Source organism: Podarcis pityusensis (assembly GCF_964106645.2).
Source record: "Podarcis pityusensis genome assembly, chromosome: 4".
In the NCBI taxonomy this organism is placed as follows: domain Eukaryota; kingdom Metazoa; phylum Chordata; class Lepidosauria; order Squamata; family Lacertidae; genus Podarcis; species Podarcis pityusensis.
This window is the reverse complement of record NC_138027.1, coordinates 33,101,977-33,120,079: the sequence shown is the minus strand read 5'-3', so window position 1 is coordinate 33,120,079 and position 18,103 is coordinate 33,101,977. Positions and strand designations below refer to the sequence as shown.

Here is an 18,103-nt window from a genome sequence, read left to right as displayed (position 1 = left end):
AGCAGCAAAGTGAGAAACCCAGGGCACACTACGCTGACCCTCGTCTCCTTGACCCAAACAAAATGTAAGTTTCTAATAAAGTAACTCAGTAAACCACAAAACAGTTAGGCAGGTAGAAAGCCAGCAGGGGTGGAGGTGTCCTTGGTCCAATGAGCTCCTGGCTCTCTGGGAACAATTTTGTTCCTTTGAGGCCAAGGTGGCTGACCTGGAAAATCTGAGAGAGGCAGAAAGGTGGGTGGATGAGGCCTTTGGGGGATTTTGTGGTTTTGTTCCACTCCCAATAGCTCCACTAATGTCAGGGAGAATGCCACTCTTGGGGAAAGGAGACTATCACTCTAAAGAAAAGGGAAACAATATGAATAATATGAATTCCTGGAAACGGCAGGAGGGGAGAGTGCTGCTGTGCTCAGCTTCTGTTTGCGAGCCTCCCATGGGCATCTAATTGGCCACTGTGAGAACAGGATTTATAGGTTGCTACTAACCGACGTTGTCCATGGTCACTGTAGCCGATTCACCACTCATTGGGAAAAGATGCAAGATATCTTGATGTTTTCCTCTGTTCAGGAAAGTATGGCCAGAAAGATGCACTGGCACTATCTCATCCTGTGTGCCAACACTGGTGAGGTGCCATTTAATAATATTAGCCTGACAAAATCCAAGGATATCTGTTCTATCAGATGCATAGCCATTGATAGCTAAAATAAAAACGACAACAACAATATAACAAAGAATATATAACTTTACCAGGAGCATATCAAATTTCCAGATCCGATGGACATTATAACAGGAATGAAACAGACACCTGTAGGAACTGTTCTACATGTTACACATAATGACATAGCAGAAATTTGGGCTCTACCACTTTTGACTGCATGGGAGGATCTTATCATTTAATTGTATTTTGTTTAATATTCTCAGGCATAAGAAGGCTCCCTGCATCTAATAACTAACTCATCAAGGGGAAGATTACATTAACCTGGGCTAAGTTACTTCATGCAGGGAGCTTTTTTTTACACAGGGCGAGCATTCAAAAAGATGATTGCTCATTTGTAGCGTAAACATTTATAATTAACATAGTTTTTAAAAATAGAACTGCATGTGACAGAGGCTGCAGATTGTGGCAGAAAGTCCCGGGCTGGCCCTGCCCCAGACATTTGATCAAAGCAATCCGATGACAAGCTCAAAACAATATGATCCCTCTTCTCAAGTGGTACAATGCTGAATTTTGCCGCCTTAGTCTATCACTTTATTTCTATGTAACTTGTAGCATTGTATTGGTGTAGTGTAGTGAATGCCATCAAGCAGTCAAGCATTATGGAAACAGCATGCTATTCTTCCATTAAAAACAAAAAAACACCCACATAATTTTATTTCGCACTACTGAAGTTGAGCTCTCAGAGGCTTAGTGAAATGCTGGGTCAGGTTTCTACTCACTGTGCATGACATTGGACTTGTAAAATCTGGGGTCATCTCTCTTAACAGTGGAGGGATTGCTGCAGAATCTCTTGATATTGTCCTCCAAATACCAGCTCTTGTTTTCATCAAAGACGGCAAAGAGGGATTGCTGCTCGTCGTCAGCCTTATTCTGGAAAACATTAAGACATGCCATCATTTCCGATCGCATACCCTCTGCACTCCATTCTGACTTATAAAACAATGAATCTCAAACCTGGGCAGGCTGTTTAGGAATTCTAGACAATTATGCTGATTCCTTTCCTACCTGGATGATCAATCCAGTGGCATAGTCTCCTGTACTATTTAATATCTACATTAAGTTGCTTAGACAAGTCATTCAGAGAGGCAGATGTTATCAGTGTATATTCATAATATAAGAGATGAATCAATCAGTCAATTTTTATTTCTCTCAGTTTCTCACCTTGCCAATCTTTAGTTTGGTTTGTCCCATTTCTGCATATATTTGCATGAAAATTCATAGGCATTTTGTGCATATTTCTCCTAATATGCACATTTGTATGCAATTTAGCCTAGCATAAGTATTTTTCCAAGTGTAACACAATGCATTTTAGCATTGTTTTCACTAATATATACATTTTTGTACCCCTTTTTGGTTGGAGAGCTGCATGGCATAATTTGAAGAAGTGCAAATTTTGAAGAAGAGCTGTGTTTCATTTCATATATTGATTCCAGGAAGGGCAAACTTGATAGTTTACCATTAAAATGCAAACCTAATCAATATCTCCCCTTTGCTAGAAGACACTCAGCCCTACTTTGACTATTGATCAGATTCAATGAAACCAGTATTTGGGTTCAGTAATTGAGTGGTAGAGCACAAATAAACTAAAACTCATTCCAGATAAATTATTCATCCGACCAGGGAGGTAGGGTTCAACCTGGTCTGAATGGGGTCAAATTCCTCTTGAAGATCCAGGTTCATTGTTTGAACTGGATTCAGTGCTTTCTATGGCATAAAGTGCCTTTCATTAGTTCAGATTAGGGCACCAACAATGACACCTTTCTAGACATAGGTAGCCTGACCACTGTTATCCATGCCCTTATAACCTTTGAAACCTCTGCTAGTAAGCAGGCCACTGGGCTAAGTTTTGTGCCAAATGGATCTGGTTATACAGGATGCATCTTGCTAGAATTTAAAGAACCACACTGGCTACCAACCAATTTTTTTCCAGGAACGAACCAAGGGTTGGTGCTTATGTATAAAAAAAGTATTACACGACTCTGCCCAAGCATTACAGTCATCATCTGAGACCTTCCTCTGGATTCCTCCACCATATGAAATAAGGCTGATGGCAATGAAGGAGTCTTCTGATCTATGGCAATCCATATCTCTAATGCCCTGTCCATAGCAGGTAATGTGGCACCAAAACATTCATTCCAATGCCAGGCAAAAATGTTTTCATCCAGGCATTCTGCATGAGACTTCTTTGAAATGCAAATAGTAGTTTGGAGAGGGGATTTTGTTCCATCTCCATACACCCCCAGCACGGTCCTGTGGCTGCTCATGCTTCTTCATGGGTGCTGTTTACATGACTAAAATATGCATTCAAACTTGTCTGGCCCCAAGAGCCTAAGAGCAGCTCTGCTGGATAAAACCATCTGGTTCAAAATCCTGTTTCCCACTCACACCCATGCCTAGAAAGTCAGGGACAAGCAGAAAACCTCTCAGAACCAGGCTTTCCAGGAACAGAACAAGCAAAGTGTGGATGAGCCCTTGGAGGCATAGTGCCTCAGAACCTTGAGATAGCAGCGTTACGGCCGCCATCTTTTCTCTCTCAGTTTGCAATACTTGACAGTACCTGTGTTCCCTTCACGTCGAGTGCCCTGCGTTTGCAAACCAGAAGTGGTCCAATAAGTCCTGAGGCGATGTCCCTTGTTATATCAACAGCACTATGATAAAATCTGGTGAGACACTGAGGATCTTCGCTTGTGGGTTCATCTGTGTCGAGTACAGTCCAACGATATGTGTAAATTTCCCCTGGTTGGACTAGTTTACCCTCAGTGCTGTTCTCTGGATGGAATAAGGACATAAATGGAGTAAGATGATAAGAGCAGAAGCAAATGGCAGTTACCCTGTACAGTGTGCAAACACTGCCTGCAGACCCCTTTCAGACACTCGGGTTCTGTGCTTTTTCCTGCTACAGCTGAAACACATCTCTTTTTCTGGAGTAAGGTGTGAATTCACATATTGTATGACTTTTATTCTGACATGCAGAAGGAGAAAGAAGCGGAGTGGAAACCATCAGGATCTCTCTCCTATGCCTCTCCCATTGGACTATTGTGCTTACATCACTTCCTTAATCAGGGAATCCCCACCCGTAAGAAGAGCCTACTGGATCTGGCTAATGGCCCATCTCATCTAGCGTCCTGTTCTCACAGTGGCCAACCAGATGCCCATGGGAAGCCTTCAAGCAGGATCTCTGAGCACAACAACCCTTAACACCTACAAGCTCTCTTCTTATAACAGAAAAGAGCTAGCCGGGGCATCTCAGAAGTCCAGTTGAAGCAAAATTAATTCTGTTGCAATAATTCTGCAGCCATTTATCATGGAAATAGGAGGCATCTCAATACGTTTTTTTTTCTGCTTCTGTATATGGAATGGGGAGGGCAGGGAGGCTTGTCTTGCCCTTTGCCTCAAGCAGAAAAACATAGAATACACAGTTCTGTCCTTCAGCAGAGGAGAATGGCAAAGGGGTGTGGGGCCAGGGAAGAAAGGCCAGGAGGTTGCTGCCACTGCCCCACCCCAGCATCTGTCATATGAGGTGGCCGCTTCCCTCTGTGTAATGATGGGGCCAGCTCTGTCCTTAATTAGCCAGTTAGTTTCTCCAGCTTTCCATTCCTATTTGAAGTACCCCTGGATGTGGGTGGCGTTGTGGGTTAAACCACAAAGCCTAGGGCTTGCTGATCAGAAGGTCGGCGGTTCGATTCCCCGCGACAGGGTGAACTCCCGTTGCTCGGTCCCTGCTCCTGCCAACCTAGCAGTTTGGAAGCACACAGTGCAAGTAGATAAATAGGTACCACTCAGGAGGGAAGGTAAAAGGTGTTTCCGTGCACTGCTCTGGTTTGCCAGAAGTGGCTTAGTCATGCTGGCCACATGACCCGGAAGCTGTACGCCGGCTCCCTCGGCCAGTAAAGCGAGATGAGCACTGCAACCCCAGAGTCGTCCGCGACTGGACCTAATGGTCAGGGGTCCCTTTACCTTTACCTTTACCTTGGATGCTACTGACTTCACAGTTAGCTTTGAAGCCCTTTAAAAAGGGATGACCTTAAAAAAAATTTTTTTTTCAAAGCTTTTTGAAAATGACAACAGGAACACCTCTATCAACTGAACTGCTAGGGAAGCTATTTCATATATATATATATATATTAGCCACCATAAGAAAGATAGGAGGAAATCTAGGCAGAAGTAATGAATTACCAACCTTTGGCACCAGAAGGATAAACAACTCCTTCAGCATCCTTTGAAAGCGTAACCCCATGCACATAAATACTGTAGGGTCGGCTGGCCATGTTTTTGAATACAATCTGTTTAAAATGTAGGTGGAGAATATGTGTTCAGTATGGCAATAATGCTTTGTACAAGACGTTTGCAATAATAGTAGTAGAAGTTGAAGCAATAATAATAGGTTTTTAAAAATAAAATAAAAAAGATACTCTTCTACTAACTGTAACCAGAGAGATGTACAGGATAACCATAAAACCAATTGGAGGAATGCAACTAATGAATAATTTCTAGAAGCAACTGTATGTGCAGGATAAATTATTTGGCTAATAAGACTCATGGAGGAACATGTTTTATGCAGAGGGTTGTCCTCAACACAGCACTGCATAGGAGAGACAGTGGGTTGGGTCCAGCCTAAATTAGTGGCACTTAAGCTCCACCGAAATCATTGTGAAAAGTTGGTCATGACTAAGTTAAGACCCATAGATTTCAACAGGACCCAAGTACAATTAGCTTCGGTTGGACCCAACTCAATATAAACACAGATAAATGTTAAATTTTGGATAGTCAAAATGCATGTAGCGTAAGTCCTATGATGAATTAAATAAAATGAAATTTTAGATTCTGTCCTTATACCTGTTGCTCAGTACTTACCTTTATGTTATCTCTGACCTCAGCTCTGATAATAGGCCCCAGAATTCCATGTTGTTTGGCCCTTTTATCGTCTATGCGTTTGGTGAAGCTGGCATCTTTATATCGTCTGAATATGGCCTTTTTATACTTCTTGCCAATGTGATTGGAAAATGCTTCCAGATACTGAGTTTTATATTTCCTTTAAAATTGGGAAAAGAATTAGGAAAAGAAAAGAAAGAAAAGAAAGAAGATCTGTAAATGGGGAGATAGGCATCTTTTTCTTTTGAGAGTACATCTATGTGGGTGGAAATGTTTATTTAGAAAAATCTACGTTAACACAAATCATAGAATCATAGAGTTGGAAGAGACCACAAGGGCCATCGAGTCCAACCCCCTGCCAAGCAGGAAACACCATCAGAGCACTCCTGACATATGGTTGTCAAGCCTCTGCTTAAAGACCTCCAAAGAAGGAGACTCCACCACACTCCCTGGCAGCAAATTCCACTGTCGAACAGCTCTTACTGTCAGGAAGTTCTTCCTAATGTTTAGGTGGAATCTTCTTTCTTGTAGTTTGGATCCATTGCTCCATGTCCGCTTCTCTGGAGCAGCAGAAAACAACCTTTCTCCCTCCTCTATGTGACATCCTTTTATATATTTGAACATGGCTATCACATCACCCCTTAACCTCCTCTTCTCCAGGCTAAACATGCCCAGCTCCCTTAGCCGTTCCTCATAAGGCATCGTTTGCAGGCCTTTGACCATTTTGGTTGCCCTCCTCTGGACACGTTCCAGTTTGTCAGTGTCCTTCTTGAACTGTGGTGCCCAGAACTGGACACAGTACTCCAGGTGAGGTCTGACCAGAGCAGAATACAGTGGCACTATTACTTCCCTTGATCTAGATGCTATACTCCTATTGATGCAGCCCAGAATTGCATTGGCTTTTTTAGCTGCTGCGTCACACTGTTGGCTCATGTCAAGTTTGTGGTCAACCAAGACTCCTAGATCCTTTTCACATGTACTGCTCTCAAGCCAGGTGTCACCCATCTTGTATTTGTGCCTCTCATTTTTTTGCCCAAGTGCAATACTTTACATTTCTCCCTGTTAAAATTCATCTTGTTTGTTTTGGCCCAGTTCTCTAATCTGTCAAGGTCGTTTTGAAGTGTGATCCTGTCCTCTGGGGTGTTAGCCACCCCTCCCAGTTTGGTGTCATCTACAAATTTGATCAGGATGCCCTTGAGTCCATCATCCAAGTCGTTGATAAAGATGTTGAATAAGACTGGGCCCAAGACAGAACCCTGTGGCACCCCACTAGTCATTCTGCTGTAAATGATTATATGCATTGTAAATGAATATATGCATTGTAGCAACCCAACGAAACCCCAGTAAAAAGGCAGGAATAAGTAGAGTAATGAAAGTAGAGTTCTTCTGCACGTGTTACCAAACTGCTGTTTTCACATTATATTTGAGCTTTCAAATAACATAAAAACCACCTCTGGATATATGGTAGCACCATTTTGGTATTACTTCCAGAACGAAATCTTTTTGCAAATAACACCAAAATGAGTGCTGAACTTGCTGTATATTCTGCTATATTTCTGGAAATGGCTTTTATATCCTGTGAAAGCCCAGGCACAATGCAGCAATTAACAGTCAGTGAAACATAAGGAGAACAGAATAAATTGTCACGTGAATGCAGCCTTGGTCATGTTCCTTAATTTCAGGGGATCAATTCAGAGTAAAACTATGTTAAATACCACTAAAGATGTTTTGTCCCACTTCGTTGCAATGCAAGAATCTTTTGCCCAATGTGAGGCTCAAACCCATGACCCTGAGATCAAGAGTCTCATGCTGTACAGATGGAGCTATATCTACAGTGGTCTGATACTGACTCAAGTTAAATAGAAGCTATTTATTCACCAAGTTTCCCACAGAACTGCCATTGCTGCTCCAACTTCCCCTCAAGCTACCTCACAAACTAGTTCTCTCACCTGTCAACGTCACCAAGTAGATGAATTGTGGTAGAACCTGAGCATTTAAAGTTAACCAAGCAGATTAGAATTTAAGTGTTCTAAGGTCTTATCTGCTCTATACATTTAAATGTATACTTTAAACCAGTGCTATTTTTCTAGAAAAAAGAGGTGCTGGAACTCACTATGAATGCCTCCATTGTTCTCCTGTAATAGCAATGACATCTACCTGAGGTGCCAGAACTGAGTTTCGGTGAGTTCTGGTTGGAAAAAAAGCATTGCTTTAAACAGTCACGGCTTCTCCCCAAGGAATCCTTAAAAGTGCCATTTGTTTAGGGTATTAAGAGTTGTTAGGAGGCCCCTATTCCCCTCACAGAGTTACAATTCCCAGTTTCCTGGGAAGAGGGATTGACCACCTTGGGAATTGTAGCTCTGTGAGGGAAACAGTAAAACAACTCTCAGCACACTTAAAAAAATAAATTACATTTCCTGGGATTCTTTGGGAGAAGCCAGGATTGTTTAAAGTGGTGTGAGACTGTTTTAAATGTTTAGTGTGGATGGAGCCTAAGAATTGAGAACCTTATCCAGTCTACACACACCCCTCAACCAACATATTCTATCATGTTACCTATCAACACTGTCAGGAATTTCCGGAGCATAATCCCAGATTACTTCTTCAGCAGCGATGTAAAAGTCCCAGTCCTTAATCATCCGTATTTCTTTATAGGATAATTGTCTCGTTAAAGTGTCTGGATTTCCACAGTCTTCTATGTTGAGGTAACCATGCATTCCACCTGGAAAGACAGAGCATGACTGTTAGTTGTAAAGGAACGTGCATGCCCAAGGGATTTCCTTGTTTCCCTTCAGCCAAACCAGGTGGAAGTTAAAGATTTTGTATTTGTATTTTACTAGAGACCTCTGAAAGATGTACATTTGTCTCCTGCTGCGATCAAAATCTCCACCACTTTAGCCAGCAAAAAGAATCTATTAGCCATTCATTACTCTCTTAAGGTATAAATAACAAAGCCATGTTAATGCATCTTGAAACACACAGCAGTATGTGGAATCCATTTGTGCCCTTGCATCCATAGAAGAAGAGTTTGGATTTGATATCCCGCCTTTCACTCCCTTTAAGGAGTCTCAAAGCGGCTCACATTCTCCTTTCCCTTCCTCCCCCACAACAAACACTCTGTGAGGTGAGTGGGGCTGAGAGACTTCAGAGAAGTGTGACTGGCCCAAGGTCACCCAGCAGCTGCATGTGGAGGAGCGGAGACGCGAACCCGGTTCCCCAGATTACGAGACTACCGCTCTTAACCACTGCACCACACTGGCTCATAGGTATATGATACAGTGGTTACCCTACACTAACAGAAGGCAGGGTGAGATTTTCATCAATTCCTCCTCCCTTCTGGGGCCCCACCTTCCCCAGAACAGGTTGGGGGATTTTCCAGAATAGTGTGGGAGGTGGCATGGGAGGTTGCAGGGGAAGGGGGGAATCAGTGGACATTGCCTCCCCTCTTCTTCCTTTAGCAGAGACTCCAGTAGATCAAAACCTCTTCTGCAAATGGGAATACTCTTTCCATTCAAGGAACGGAACAATTCAATACTGCCTTGTTTGTTTTGGAGTGTGACAGAGCCTTTTGGAGACCTGACTTATGCTCATGATTCACAATGCCATACTTTTAACAAAATTAAACAATGTCTTCATAGCGACAAGCTTGGGTTTTCTTCAGGATGCTAAATAAATCCATGCAGCTTCTTCCTACTAATAGCTGTACAGGTGCAAAAATTATTTTGAGAGTATGTCTTTACAAGTGATAGTTCTGCATAGTTAGTAACAACTAAGATAACTAAACAAAGCATTTTCACTGGCTTAATATAGGTTTTAATCAACTAAATGTACATAAATGAGCATATTATGATAATCTCAATGTAAATGCATTGTTGAGACACTGAAGACAGCAGAAGATAACTTTAAGAAACAAAAACTACCGCTTATTGTTAAAAGAAAAAGACGTCTCTTAATATTTTATTTTTTCATTCCCTATTACAGGCACATCAGAACCAAATTGGTCACAACAAATAAATAAGTTGCTCTTGGCTCACAGCTTCACCTACTTAAATATTTCCTCATGAGTTAAAAGCAGCCTCCATTGGCTAATCTAGTAAAACTTTGCTTTATTAATCTAGTGACTAAACTAATAAAGGTTTAGGCTTATCCATAGGCATTTGTACTTAACCAATGAAACAAAAGACATTTGTACTGTCTTCTTACTGAGTTAGTGAGTTAGTGAGTTAGTGAGTGAGTTAGTTAGTTAGTTAGTTAGTTAGTTAGTATGAAGGGTCAGCTTAACTAACAACACATCCAAGGGTTTAAAGCGAATCACATGACTATCTGGACAGATGGTGGTGGCCACTGAAAATCACTGCATGTACAGGGTGAGTCTTTTAAAAGAGGCCCTATGGAACATGTGTACCCTGTATCCACAGGGCCTCTTTTAAAGGACTCACCCTGTATTTCAGTGGTGAGCCAATCGTGGACAAAGGACACTTCACTACCCCCCGCTAACAAAATACAATTGTAGTTACAGGTGTCTTGTTATTCTATAGTCAACATATGCAAACAGCAGTTCTAATTTATGCCAGATTGTTTTCCTAGCCCCCACCTCCATCACCACAAGTGCTGCTATAGTTAAGATGATTTTGCATGTTTCGTACAACTGCTATATGAGAGAAGGTAATGAAGGCTGCAGTTGCACCAATGCCTGCTGAAGAAAGATCTCCTTGCCTTGCAGATGCTTTTCAACAAGGGACGATATGAGCCACTTTCCTGTCTTGCTCACAGACATCTTTGCTGTTGCTGATGCTCCTGCGACAAGGTTGATCGTTGACATTTTATAGTGGTTTTGCTCCAAGGTTTGCCCATTGAAATGGACCGAGAAGATCTCAGGTGCAGAACTCATCCCTATCAAATGCCAACTAATGCGATGGTAAGCACAGGCTTGTACATCTGAAACGCAAAAGAACAGCAGTTGGAAACTTTTGTTTCAAAATCACTGTACCGTAATGGCAGTCAGTCAAGCAAATCCATCTAGGTTAACAGGATATACAGTACCTGGCAGTGTTCCATTAGCGTAGCCATTAATGGTGTACATGAGGGAAGATCCTTTTTGCCAGCTTTTGCTTTCATCAAACACAGCAAACGTCAGCACATATTCCCTGTCAAAAAATTTCTGTGTTCCATTTTCATGCAGGCTTCCTAGAAGAAGAAGAGGCTGTCATAGACATTGGGGCGGGAGGGGGGGACAAAGTGTTTTATCAAATAAGACATAGACAATGAAGGACCCAGAGGAAGCTGCCCATCAAGTTCATTACTGTTGACACTGATTGACAGCAGCTCTCTAGGGTTTCTCGCCCAGCATAGGCACCAACTCTATGGGGCTGAGGACACCTTAGCCAGACCAAAGTATGAGGGGACAGGGGTGAGTCTTGAAGAGTTGGGCCTGCTAGAAGAGAAATTATTCCTGTCAAAAGGGCCTAGTTTGTCAGAGGCCAAGGAGCTGAGGCAGATGATAAACAGGAATGCATGTGTGGGAAGAAGGGACATTACAGATAATCCCCAACAAACACTTGCTGGTTTCTTCAACCTAAATGTTTTATTACCGTTTTTACATATCAGCAAAGCACCGATAAGGCCAGAATTGAAGTCTTGCACCATGTTTTCATGTGAGTAGTAGGCATAGGTGAGGCAAGGAGGATCAGCCTCCCGTGGTCCAGTTCCTGCAGTGGCCTTCCACACGTATTTATAACTTTTTCCAGGAAGCACAGCATCATCCAGTTTTTCGATAGGCAATGTCTTGTCGGAATATGAGGAACCTTCAGTGGCAGGGAAGCAAGGATTCGCCATGTATTATTCATACATAATAATACCAACAGTGCCCTTATGAAGCAATGAATAAATAAATGTACATGCACCCACCTATCCATATACACGCTGAGTCTAATGTCCTCTTTATACCAGGCATGGAGAACCTGTGTCTTTTCAGATGCTGTTAAACTATAATTTCCATCACTCCCTGCCCATGGGCCATGCAAGCTGGGAGTGATGGGAGTTGCAGTCCAATAAAATCTGGAGGGTCACAGGTTCCTCCAATCTATCCACCTTTCTTATACAGCCCTGCCTGAGGATTGTACATGCACATACGGTACAGGAGAACAGGTACTTATTCCTAGATAGCCCTACATAGGCCCGTGCACATGCGGTGGGAGCAGGGGAGGTACAGCTGGGTACACTTGCCCTGGGCCTCGGAGGGCTAAGCCAGCTGGAAGGGAGGGATGCCAGAGGCCTGCTGGACTTGGCTGTCATACCGAGAACACCCCGTGATTCCCAGTCATTTGGGGACAAGCTCTACAGGGGCCTGGCACTATTTGCTATTGCTGTGCAAACTGAAACTTGCCAATTTGTTTCAGTTTACCATTCTCCTCTACCATTGTATATCGAGGGCTCTTTTGCAGAAATTACTTGGAAGAACATATTTCCATTTACTTATGCAAATGGCATATGGATATTTCTTCTCAGCTCATTCTAGAAGAATTAGTTCTATTTAATATGCCGCTATTTAAATATTAAAGGCATGGCAATATATTTCTGGGGGTCAGGTACACCAATTTGGTATCATTATCCCTTGCAATTCAAACAACAACTTGTGTCAGTCACTGGCTGATGCCTAGTACAAAATACAGGAGGACACAGATCTAACATTCCTCGTGAAGCCCAACAAAATATATCTCATTGTTTAAAAAGTTGAAATTTTTGCACTTGCAGTTTACCCCTAAGCCAGGTTAAAGTATATCCACTTTTCCTTTTCTTTCTCAGTGCTGGGGATCTGATCAAAATCTGAGACAGACCTTAGCTTTTCTGATGTTGTTATATAGTTTAGTCACTAGGTGGCATTTGACTTCATTATATCTGAGGGGACAGGCTGAAGTTTCTTGTTACGGATTCGCTCCTGTTTAAAAGAAATAACATTCTCGTCTAGCTTCCTGACTGGTGTGTCCTTTAAGTTTTCCATTACAGTCATATTTCCACTAATGGGAGCTCTGGTTGGCTGGTCCTGATGGCTGACGAAGCCAGGAATATGAAAGGATCGTCACCGAGATATCTGACAACACAGTCACATTACCAGCACTTACCTTCTGAATGTTTGCTGTACGCTATGCCTTGTGGGTGAATACTCAGTGGTTTATTAGCCAGGTTCTTAAAATGAATGACAAGTGTATCTCCCACTTCAGCACGTAGTGTTGGCCCCAGAAGCCCTACCAAAATGATAATATATTTTAAAGAGAGAAAGAGAAATCCCTAAATACACAACATGGAAAAAGAGACTTGTGTTTTGACTGAGACACAAACTTGCACACACAAGTGGCTATTAGAACGCACCATCATTCCTTAGGGCAGGAATGTTATTATTTGTTAACACACACCAACCTTCCTCCAATAAGTTCAGAGCAGCAATTGAGCTTTATGCTCGTCTGTGACGTAAGAAGGAGAAGATGATATTGGAAAACCCTTAAAAACAAAAACAAAAATCCACCAAACTCCACCACAATTGCTCCCTCCAAACCTCCTTGCTCAAATTCCAACTCTCCACAGGCCTCAACGGTCAGTGCAAGGGCTCCTAGGATTGTGCTTGCAAAAGCTTGTGGAATTGCTAGGCGCTATTTCTGCTGTTTTTGCTCTCTTTTAGGGTCATTTTTGAGCGGCACAGGTGGGGAGGGTGAGCAGAGCGAGAGGGCAGGGAGGATGAGCAGTGCAGGTGGAGGTATGGCAGTGATGGCAGAGGGCGGAGGCAACCTGGGCAGGTAAGGGGGGTCACAGGCATGCAGCCATGGCATGGTGGAGGCGTCCCAGATTTTGGTTAGTAAAAGTTGGAGGGTATGGTTTTGATGATTCCATTTTCTTTTGAGCCTATGGCATAGCTAAATTTAAAAGGCCTGTGCCTAAATTTTCCTATACAGTGGTACCTTCGTTCTGGAGGTCCGTTCTTAACCTGAAACTGTTCTTAACCTGAGGTACCACTTTAGCTAATGGGGCCTCCCGCTGCCAATGCGCCGCTGTTGCGAAATTTTTGTTCTCATCCTGAAGCAAAGTTCTTAACCTGAAGTACTATTTCTGGGTTAGCGGAGTCTGTAACCTGAAGTATCTGCAACCTGAAGCATCTGTAACCCGAGGTACCACTGTATAGAATTGAGCTTTCCAAACGGTTCATGTTGGTGACATGCTTTTTAGATATGCATCATTTCGTGACACAGTAATTCAGTTTTACTATCAAATCGGAGGTTAAACTAATTCCTTCGTGTGACACACTTACACAGTGCAGCTGACACACTAATGTGTCGCGAAACACAGTTTGGAAAGCTCTGGTATAGAACAAGTATTTGCTACTTATGTAGCCCATACTCGTTCCAGAACACTTAAAAGAATAAACCGGTAGAATCCATTGTGACCGCTGTATGCATGAAAAGAGAATTGGCTAGGCGTGGCAATTCTGCTTAATCTTGAATTGTTTTGCAGGTAGATGAAGGAAAATATTGGGAGACATTTAATGAATAGGAAAATTAATCAAAGTCTTAATAAAGAAAGACATTGAAAAATGATTATATATAATCACATGGTATTATGGTGAGGGATGATCTGAAGAGTTCATGTTCTAATTAATATGCCCAGGCAGGGGGCTGAGCCTTCCAGTGCAATTCTCCCCACCCCACCCTACCAACACATTGAAGGAATGCCTGAAAAATCTGGTCACTTAAAAACAAGGAAAATCGCATACGAAACAGAGGTACAAGCAACTAACAATATTAGACAACTCCGTCAGCGTGGTAGGAAACTTTGTATTTGGGCTGCACACACATTACTGACTTGACACACAGCTGGGTTGTTATTTTTCTCAATTCAGATTGAGACTGGGGGGCGTGGAGCATCAAAACACAGTAGTTCATAAGAATGACAGAATATATACAGGAAAGATTGGTTCTGACTAATGCTATGTGTACACCGCTTCCCACCACACGATTTCTGTTCCCATCCTGAAGCAAAGTTCTTAACCTGAGGTACTATTTCTGGGTTAGCGAAGTCTGTAACCTGAAGCGTCTGTAACCCGAGGTACCACTGTACTTATTTATCATTAAAATTTGTAGAAGACTTTGTGTGTCATGCAGGAAATTCTGGAACAATGTGGAAGTGAAAGAAGGAAGCCACAACTCAGTCTTTGTGGCAACGTGCAGAATAACATTGAAAGGAACAACAGCTAGGCATCCTTTGTATATTTTGAGTCAGCGATACAACACTAGTTACTGAAATGATTAGTCACTTTCTAGTTAGCTGTTCTGCACAAGTGCATTTTTGGTATCTGGGGTCATTAATGGGACAATGGAAACTATCTAATTATCAGTGCAAGGAGAAGAACAGAGTAATTTGGAAAAAATGACTACTGACCGTCTCCTGGCCATGCTCCTTCTCACTGCTGTTGCTACCTGTTCACCTGCTTTCTGCAAGCAGGTGGCCAGGGATATGAAAGAGCAGCAGGATCCACCTACCTCTACCTCTAAAACTTAGAAAAAGAATGTGGAGTATTTTCAGGCTGAGGGCCACATTCCTCATGGATAAGCTTCCAGGGGCCGTATGCCAGTATTGGGTGTGGCCAGGGGCAAAAGGTGGGCAGGGTCATAGCAAATGTGATTCATGCCTTGAACCCTAGGCTGCATTCCAGCCAGGCAAAAGTCAGAAGTTTCTATAACTCTTCAACCAGCTAAGTAAGAAGCAGCTGAGTCAGGCACTCAAAGAGGGTAGAGTAGACCCATAGGAAGGGAGAGGAGAGGCAGCAAATCCAAAGCCCTACTGGGTTCATGTTGGCCGAGTGGGAGGGTGTTTCTCTAGGTTTTGTGTTATTCATTTTGGGGCTACTCTTTTATTTTGTTTTTTAACCTCCCCATTTGTCCCAGATCAGAGTGCCAACTCCAGGGCAGATGTACTCTCCCCACCCACGCTGTTTGGGGGCCATGTCTAGGGAATACAAGGACTTTGGCTTCTAAACCTCCCTTGACCCACCCCACCACCAGAGTACCAGTGGCTAAGTGGCAAGGATAGTAGTGGTTTCTCTGCAAATAGGATGTCCCGCCTCTGTCTGCAGACCTGCCTTACTGCAGGCCGAGGGGGGAAATCCACTTTATCCTCTAACCTCAGGAACATCCATTGGATAGTGACCTAAATGGGTAAATAAACTGTAGTGATTTAAAATGTTGTTAATTTGGATTTGTGACAGCAGAGAGATTATACCATGCTGTGAAAATTTCACCAGCAATATCTGAAAATCATTCTGTGTTTACCTGATAGAGCATTTCTTGGTTTTTCTTTTTTGAAATCTGCTTCATACTCGCTGTAGATAATTTTCTTAAATAGAGGATCTGATTTTGGTAATCTGAAATAGAAGAGTCTTAAAACTATCACAGGAAATAGCTTCCGTGTGGAAGATATTTATAAGAACTCTATGCTGTAAAATACATTATGAAAGTTAAGCACAGTTGCAGAAATCAACATGTGTACCAAACACATTTTGTATTCTCAGCAGAGCCACCTGCTGAAACAAAGACAGGAGACAGGGCCTTTTTTGTAAAGGCACCCAATCTCTGGAATTTTTTCTCCCCAAAAATATGCCTGGCACCATTCTCATTTTCTTTTTGGCACCATGTGAGCACTCTTTTTCCTTCCTCTGGTCTTTTAAAAATGTGTGAAGAGGTTTTACATGGGCATTTTACACTACATTTAAAAAAATAGTAATTGTGGTTTTCAGTAATACACATTTCAATAACTTTACAGTCATTTTCACATTTCAAAACTCGACTTCCTTCTTCCTCTTTCTGTGGTTCCTTAAATTTATATTTATCATTTGCTGCATATTCTAAATTAACTTAACTTATTCTTTTATTCATCTACTTTAATTATTTACTCTTATGAAACTGCAGGTTATTACAATAATCCTGCCAGTGTCCATATCTGTTTACAATTTATTTGTACATATTCAATAAACCATTTCCATTTTTTATAAAAAGTTTGTCTTCTTTATTTCTTATTTTTCTGGTAAGTTTCACCATTTCTGTATAGTCCATGAGTTTTTGTATCAAATCTTCTTTCGTCGGGACTTCTTCTTTCCATTTTTCTGCAAATAACATTCTTGCCACTATAGTTGTATACATGAATAAATTTCTATACTGTTTCGGTAGTTCTACCCCTATAATTCCCAGAAGGAAACTTCCGGTTTGTTTTTGTTAACGGATGTTATTATAAACATTGCTTTCAGTTCATTATATATCATTTCCCAGTAAGCTTTAACCTTAGTGGAAGACCACCACGTATGATAGAAAGTACCTTCTTTCTCTTTGCATTTCGAACACTTATTCATTTTTTATTTATACATTTTTGCCAGTTTACTTGGTGTTAGATACCATCTATATAACATTTTCATACAGTTTTCTCTTAAACCATAGCATGCTGTAAATTTTATACAGTCATACCTCGGGTTATGAACGCTGCGGGTTGTGCGTTTTCAGGTTGCGGACCGTGCCAAATGGGTTACTTCCGGGTTTCGGCGCATGAGCGCAGGATGACATCACGCGCATGTGCAGAAGCGCCGAATCACGTCACACACATGCACAGACATGGCGCTTCAGGCTGTGAATGCTGCGGGTTGCGAACATGCCTCCCGCACGGATCACGTTCGCAACCCGAGGTATGACTGCATCTGTATTCCATAATTATTCCCATGCTTCCATAACTATATTATAACCAATATCTGTTGCCCAATTTTTACACTACATTGTTTTGCTGTGCTTTATTGCAATTTTGAAGTTATTAGTTTATTGTTAACTGAAGAGTGGCCAATAAAACCACTAAATAAACTATAAGGTTATTTTTCAGAATTTACTATATCCTAATCTATTCCAACTCTGTGTTAGGGCCGGCTTGAATGGAATAAGCCTCAGAGATGTACACAAAAGCAAGAATATGTGGAGGATCAATAGGAGGAAATCAGGAAGGCAGGTGTATGCGCTTCATTAGAAGCTTTACTGAGACCCCTCAAATTCCTGAGCCTTTGTAAAAAGCTGCCGCAACACACTCAGATTTAACATTGCTCTGTTTCGAAAGAAAAGCTGAGATTTTTAAAGAAGATAGAACATGCAGACAACCCCACTGGACCAAGCCAACAACCCGTCTAGTCCTGTTCTCACAGTGGCCAATGGCAGAACCTGCCTCACAGATTCAACACTATTGAGTGCATTTTTTCAACTAGTCATTCAAGAGTGAGCCCAGAATGTGTGGGAGTTCCATAGGTGCCTCTGAGTGCGTATGACATTCTGGCTCAGGACATTAGTCCAAAAGGCAAGTTACAAAGGTAAGTGACTGAACTGTGGGTTTACCCAACAAGACAAAGATTTGGGAATGTGAGGCTGCAAATATTTTTAAGGAGGCTATGGGCCTATCCAAGGTGGGGCGGAGGCAGCAGCTGCCCACCCTGCATCAAGTAGAACA

The 18,103-nt window shown here is 42.1% G+C and overlaps 1 protein-coding gene across 1 annotated transcript in view; it reads right to left on the bottom strand.

Annotated features, from left to right (window-relative positions):
- Positions 1-17,184, bottom strand: part of F5 (coagulation factor V) — a gene marked incomplete at its 5' end in the record, with an annotated part of 39,651 nt that extends 22,467 nt beyond the window's left edge. Inside the window, 12 exons of the mRNA XM_081003905.1 lie at positions 483-695; positions 1,435-1,585; positions 3,273-3,484; positions 4,896-4,998; positions 5,570-5,747; positions 8,144-8,309; positions 10,304-10,525; positions 10,631-10,774; positions 11,179-11,391; positions 12,709-12,831; positions 15,904-16,017; positions 17,151-17,184. Coding sequence (XP_080860031.1) covers positions 483-695; positions 1,435-1,585; positions 3,273-3,484; positions 4,896-4,998; positions 5,570-5,747; positions 8,144-8,309; positions 10,304-10,525; positions 10,631-10,774; positions 11,179-11,391; positions 12,709-12,831; positions 15,904-16,017; positions 17,151-17,184 — 1,873 coding nt within the window. The remainder of the gene's footprint in view (positions 1-482; positions 696-1,434; positions 1,586-3,272; positions 3,485-4,895; positions 4,999-5,569; positions 5,748-8,143; positions 8,310-10,303; positions 10,526-10,630; positions 10,775-11,178; positions 11,392-12,708; positions 12,832-15,903; positions 16,018-17,150) is intronic.
- Positions 17,185-18,103: the final 919 nt, after the last annotated feature.